Source organism: Sparus aurata, chromosome 18, assembly GCF_900880675.1.
Source record: "Sparus aurata chromosome 18, fSpaAur1.1, whole genome shotgun sequence".
NCBI lineage: Eukaryota > Metazoa > Chordata > Actinopteri > Spariformes > Sparidae > Sparus > Sparus aurata.
The window spans coordinates 8,089,467-8,096,552 of NC_044204.1; the positions used below are offsets into that span (position 1 = coordinate 8,089,467).

Below are 7,086 nucleotides of genomic sequence, written 5' to 3' on the forward strand. Positions count from 1 at the left end.
ACCCCAAATTTTGAAATGCTCAAGGTAGTTTATTGCAAGGTTACACATGACACAACACATTACAACTGCTTGTCCCCAGGTAGTTCATTCGTTTTGTGAATCAATACCATTCTTTATTTTTGTCTTTCTGCACATTTGCAACAAGGGATACAGTAGCATTATTTGCCATTCATGGCTGTGGCAAAAAAAAACTAAGGCAAATGAAATTATAGAAGTATCTGGTGTGAAGGCAGATGGTGGCAAGGCCACTTAAAGAACAGAAGAAAGCAGCAACTGAATCTAAATCGATAAAAAAAATACCTTGCACTTTGGACACACTTGCTGGCAAGCCACAGATCCAGATAACACAGCCAATGTCTGTGCAACACTCTGTGAACACTGAGTCATATGAGAAGGCCCTTTGGTTTGATTGATAGTCCGTATCTCTCAAGAAAAAAATATGAAGCATAACCTGGGGTGATCAACAGAGGAGCCACAGGACCAGCTGTGGCCACAACACACACCTAAAATCACTAAAGCTGCGAAGTAACACCACTCAGAAATAAACTGTCAACTTTTAGCACACAATGGTATTGGCAAGACATGCTGAGTATTATAGCACAAGCTAACATAGATAAGTTGTGGGAATAGGCATACATGTACATGTGGATATGCACACACTACTAAGCCTTGCACACTATGAAAGTATGGTTTTAACTTTTTGATTCATTGGCTAGCCTACACAGTACTATACTCTTGTTTATCAATCTGGCTATTTTTTTTGATTTTCCTATACAGAGGAAGGAATGGGCAAACACAGCTAGACAATTCTCTCTAAATGTCTTTTTCAATTTTTTTCTGTTGCCTTTGTGTTCATTATTGTCAAGTTAACATAAGATGCCTAGTAACATTACCCCCATCACTGAGTTCAAGAATTACAAATGGTCTCACAGTGTACAGAAAGCCTATTTGAGTGTTGAGCCACTTGGGGGCAGCAGAAACCAGATGTGAACAAAACATTGGCTACGTAGGTCACTGTTGTGGTTAGCTATCAAGCTAACCACTAATACGGTAGCCAGCAAGGCTTGGACTCGTCATTCACAGTTCTCAAAGAAATCGTTGTAATTTGTCTGTGCTGGATCATCTACTCCATATCAAGTTTTATTTACTGCTTTACACCATTTCATTCAAAAAAGGAAAAATACAGCTTGCTAAATGGCAGCTAATTATAAATTAGCAAGCATATATCTACCTATAAAGCAAGGAAACTGTCTGTACGAATAGCTAGAGAACCGCTCACTGGACTTCACTTCAGACTTGACTGGTTTGTTGCTGAGGACCTCAGATTGCAATTTGGACATGCAATACCTTTGGTATTAATAACTTTTCAATGAACAACTAACACAACTCTGCAGGGGCGTAGCTTCAGTGTTCTCCCTTCATGGCTCTATAGAGGTGATCTCATGGGGAAGCAGACATAAACAAAATGGAGATGGCATGGTACAACAACTTAATGCAATGTGCTGCAGTTCTTAAAACAAAAGCAGAGGATTAACAAGTCTGGATGAGTGGGGAGACGCGGTCAACAAGGGTTTTCTGTTTCTATTCAAGAACTGGAGGTGAGATTTGAAGTTTCTGTCAACAGTAGTATGCTAGCTAACATTAGCCTCAAGGGCTAGAATGTTTACTGTTTCTTGTCGGCACTGTCAGCTGTGGGACTGGGATTCCTTCCATTGGTTGTTGTGGTCATGTTCTTAAAGTACCTAGTAATCATCATCCATATTTTAAAACTTAAATATCTAAATTGTTGATATTATCAGGGTGGCCTTTAATTAAGGATTAAGGATTAAGAGTGAATGTGTAAACCCCTCACATAATAATAATCTGTACCAAAAAGCATGTTTTGAAAGGGCACTGCAAGAGTAGTAATAAAAATGAGTTGGAGAAAATAGAGGTTAAAAGGGGCTCAGCAACTAATTTTTGACCTAGGAATTGTTTTCCCCCTAGGTTGCTTTTATAAATGGAACCATGGTCTATATAATTTTTGCCTATTTTGCCACATGTGATGAATACAACTCTTTTATGTCAACGTGAAAACAGATTTCTACAAAATGAGGTCAATTTATTAAAAATATATAATGCAAAATAAGTAATTGCATAGTTATTCACCCTAATTCTGAACTAATTCAATAGTGGACCAGCCAATTGGTGCTAGTAGCCTGACAATGAGGGAAATGGAGATCACCTTAGTGCAGTGAATGTGTCTCAAGTGATTGTAGTATATAGACACTGGTGTCTGGAAGGTCCAGTCACTGATAATCAGTATTTCTGGCTTAATTACACCATGAAAAAATAACACTCAAAGCACCTCAGTGAAAGGGTTACTGAAAAGTATATGTCTGGGGATGGATACAAAAACATTTCTAAATCACTAAGCATACCCCGGAGTTCAGTCATATCCACCATTAAGAAATGGAATATGGCACATGTGTAAATCTGCCTACAGTGGGCCGTCCTCAAACTGAGTAACTGTGCAAGACCAAGATTAGTGAGAGAAGGAAGACACCTATGACTACTCTGAAGGAGTTAAAAGCTTCAGCAGCTGAGATTGGAGAGACTCTGCGTACACAATTGTTGCCCGGGTTCTTCACCAGTCAAAGTGTTATGGGAGAGTGGTGAAGAGAAAGCTACCGTTTAAGAAAGCTCATTAAATCTTAGTTCATCCAAAGGCATGTGGGAGACTCCAAGGTCAACTGGAAGTAGGTTCTTTGGTCTACTGAGACCGAAGTGGAGCTTTTTGACCATCAGACTAGACGCTATACTTGGCAGACACCAAAGCTTGTAAAGGTAGAGGTTAAAGTTATTGCAAATATAGGGAAATGGAAGACATCCTGAAGATTTAAAGTTGTATCTACTACAGACTTGAATGGGTGTGAATACTTATGCAATCACTTATTTTACATTAGATATTTTCAATTAATTGTGACATTACTTTGTAGAAATCAGTTTTCAATAAAAGAAGTTCATTTTTTTTTGTAAATTCTTGCCAAAAAAAGCCACATTATATCAAGCATGATTCCATAAAAGCAAAAATGGGAAAAACATCCAAGGGGGTGTATACTTTTTATAGGCACTGCAAGTGTGAAAAATGTGAATGTGGTGACCTCAGGGTATTTCCCACATTTTCTTTAGTGTGAAAATTACATTTTATTTGTGACAAACCCTTGTTTTTCAATCAGTAAGGAAATTTCAATTCGCTTAATATGCATCTGATACAGACCATTAATATAAAAACAGAAAATTACCCTTACCCTCGCAATTGTACATTTCTTTTAAAGAGTCGCAGTTTTCAATCTTTGGATTTAAAGCAGCCAAACTTAAATGTGAAATACCTAAGGAGTGACCATCTGTGGAATTCATACTCAAAACAAACATGTATCACCACTAACTGCTGTTAACTGTGGCTGCCGTTAGCTAGTCGGCTTGATTAGCCCTAACCTGTATAGTTTTTGACCAGCTGCCACTATGGAGTAGTGTTTGTATAACTCTCACATATACACTACAGACATTTCCAGAGAATCAGATCAGGATATTGTCCACATTTGCCTGTTCACACCTGCAGCACACAAGAGGAGATTGTCAGTGTCAGATGTGGTCACACATGTTGTGTATACTCTGGATGGTTTGGGCGAGGGGACAGACTGTTTTGTAATGATGACTGTGTTTTCGTTGATATCTACACAACATGTATTTAGATGTATTCGCAACATCACCGAAAGAGTGGAAATTAATATACCAGCAAGCAGAGAAGAGTAAGTAACAGCTACACCCTGAGCACAAAGATTCCGTCGTAAAAAGCAAGCTGCAGCATTTTGGAGCTGTGTCCAGCAGCACTGCGAATGGGCAGATGTTTTGTAGAACTTTGACAATGAGCAGTTTCAATGCCATTTTTGCATTTGTCCCGGTGTGTGTGTGGGTGGGTGTTACAGCTGAATAAACTAGCACTAACAGCTTAAACTTCTGAGTCAAGACAAAGGAAGTACTGTCATCGACAGTCTGGATATATCAAGAGTAACACTGCATGTGTGAAAGGGAATTATACGTTGTTCTCTTTTTTGTTTACATCTTAATGCGCATCATTTGCATGGGCATGCTGCTGACGCAATACAATGAAATGAATGAAACAGCTGAATCAAAACTAAAGTGACTTCAACCATCTCTTGTGTATCACAGATGAAGTGGATCGTCAAACACCAACTGAGAGAAGTAGGTGGATAAAATAACACCAACACCTTTCAAAAAAGTGCAGTCAGGACTACATTTCCACAAACTACGGCAAGAGTAAAATCTTTCTGATAACCATTTTCCACGGGCTCAAAAATGCCACTTAAGCCCACTAAGATCAGGCTTTTTTGTGCAATGGGAATGTGTGCACCCAGCATTTACACCCGGGCCAATCGAATCTGCAGTAGAGTCTGGTTTTTATCACCTCTGCACAGCTCGGCTTTCTTCTAAACATAAGACCTAAATTCTGACCTATTTCTCACTGCGCAAAGTGAGGATACGTTATCAACATCCGGTGGTGATGCGTAAATAAGGATACTGGAGTAAAATATATAAACCGGTGATCATAACATAACATGTTATGATTGTTATCATAACATCGTCACTGGCCTCCATGCTGCCTGCCGCTTGCTTGTGTTTACTTGAACTGGTTTTCTTCCCTGTTTCAGGAGCATTCGTGCCTGCGGGAAGTGGGAATGGAATCAATAGGCAAATTTTAGCACGTTGACTCGCTTTAAAAAAAACAAAACAGTGTAGACATGCTAATTTTGGTGGAAAAGCGGCACGACAGTCCCACACACACACAAATGAAATGGCACAGAATGGATGTGTTCTGTTATTTTGTCCACCCCTCACAGCATGAAGAAATGACATTCTTCTCTCCCATCAGCTCATGGTAAAGAAAAAATATGGCATTTTCCACCTCAAATCCCTTTTTTTTTTATTAATGTCACGGTCTCTCCATGTTATCTGTTAACATGAAGCTACGATAAAGTTAACTTCATCAGTGAATGATCACAACATAAATCACCGAATGAGGTGAAATCATTCAGAATCAGATTTCTGGCTACCTGTTCAGGATGATTTCCAGGTGCCCTTGATCGATTTTGTCATTCTGAAACAACAATCACCACGTACATTTTACCCCAAAACCGTTAAGTCATTTATAATGTTAAGCACAAGCCCTGGCATAAACTGTATCCTCCTCTAATGGAGACATTCTTGTGTTGTGCTGAAGCCACTTTGCAAGAACCATCCTTTCTTTCTAGACCTCCACTCATTCCCCAAGTCTTTCCACTGTCAATCTTGCCGGTGTGGTGCAGCCCCAGGCTGACGTTATCTCGCCTCTTTCCCTCCATTTTCCTCCCTCAGCAGCTGCTGCAGGCCCAGCTCCTGGCTCCATCTCCCCCATCATCCCTCCCCCTACTCAGGTTTATGGTACCCCCTGATCCCTCAGCTGGCTGGCTCAACACCAAAGGTTTCTGAGACTTCAGCTTGTGGGCCACCGTCATAAAAATAGCCTCAACATGGTCACTGTTCCCTCCACCACAGTTTCCCTCTCCCTGGCTGTTTGGGTTCTTTGCAGAGGTCTCAAACAGGGGCAAGGAGTGTGTGTCAGCAAACTGTTGCGCCACGTCTGTGCCCACTTGGATGGACTCTTGGAGGTCACACTTGTTCCCAACTATGATCCTGGGTACCTCGGTGCCCAGTGCATGCTGCTTGCATTCCTCAATCCAGGCTGGGAGGCTGCGGAAGCTGGCAGCATTGGTAACATCGTAGACGAACACAACAGCATGCACATTGCGGTAGTAGTGCTGCACCATGGACTTCCTGAAGCGCTCCTGACCTGCAGTGTCCCACAGCTGGATCTGTGGGGGGACAGTGTGGAAATGGATCAAATGCCAAACACCCAAACTAACAATGAATTACATCTACTGACAGGTAGAGTTGCAACAATGAAACAATAACCAATCATCAACAGTAAACTCTGAGCACACCATTACAGAAATATTTGACAACCAAAGCGTCATAATTGATTTAATGTAACAGCGCCCGGGATCGTTGGTGTTTACACCTCTATAACAGCAGCGATGGAGCACAGGGAAGAGGTTTTCAGGTTCAGGGGTTTGAATGGGACTGTCAGCCTTACAGATATGTGACAGAGGTACACTGAGGAATGACAAAGTTGATGAATGAAAAAGGAAAGAAGAATGTGAAGAATGCCTCTCAGCTTTGCTCAAATTAAAAACGTATAAATTGCTGGAGTGCGCCTTTAAACGTTGGATTTGACCATAGCTATTTTTAAATGACCTGTGGTCATCTTAATAACCTGAGTGCCAGTTACCCTTAACTCGCCCAAATGGAATGAGTAGCACTTGTTCTTCATGTTTATCTTACAGTGACAGGTACAGATGTCCCTGTACTTCTTCTACAGTGTATCTCAGATCAAATGACACGAGATCTGCTTCTTCTCCGGGTTGCTGAGGGTGTCAGCAGTGACCATGTCTGCAGTGCACACCTTGATTTTCTCGCCGTCAATTTCGACCAGCCTCTCCCGGAAGTCCACCCCGATCGTGGCCTCGGTCTTCTCCGGGAACTTGCCGGCACAGAAGCGGTAGGTGAGGCAGGTCTTCCCGACGCCCGAATCCCCGATCACGATGATTTTGAAGATGCGGGTCCTCGGCGGCGGTAGATTCGAGTTCGCCAGAGAGCTGGAGAATTCAACCGACGACCCTCCCTCCGCCATATCAGACCGACAGGCTGGATGCTCAGTAGGAATGATATCCTTCCACAGCAGCAGCAGCTCCTGCACCGACGTTAGCAGTCCGTCAACTCACTGCTGTTGCTGTGCGACGAGGAAGCTTCTTGCACCAGCTGCCGTTCTTCGTCAAAAAGTCACGCGTGAAGTGTACATACGATGTATTCAACATTCATTTTACTGCCAATATACATAGTTTCTTAAATCCTAAACAAGTGCATCCCAGTACACACTGTTCAGATGTGACGCCACGTACAGTGTTGCCCAAGAAAGACTTCTCGCGA

General features: G+C 41.8%; 1 protein-coding gene across 1 annotated transcript; it reads right to left on the reverse strand.

The window, feature by feature from the left end:
- Nucleotides 1-8: 8 nt before the first annotated feature.
- rab33ba (RAB33B, member RAS oncogene family a) lies at nucleotides 9-7,086 on the reverse strand. The gene is made up of 2 exons (XM_030395937.1): nucleotides 6,563-7,086; nucleotides 9-5,912 (listed from the first exon to the last, which is right to left on the reverse strand). Exons 1-2 carry the CDS (start codon nucleotides 6,788-6,790, stop codon nucleotides 5,412-5,414), a joined length of 729 nt encoding a protein of 242 aa, XP_030251797.1. The 5' UTR covers nucleotides 6,791-7,086; the 3' UTR covers nucleotides 9-5,411.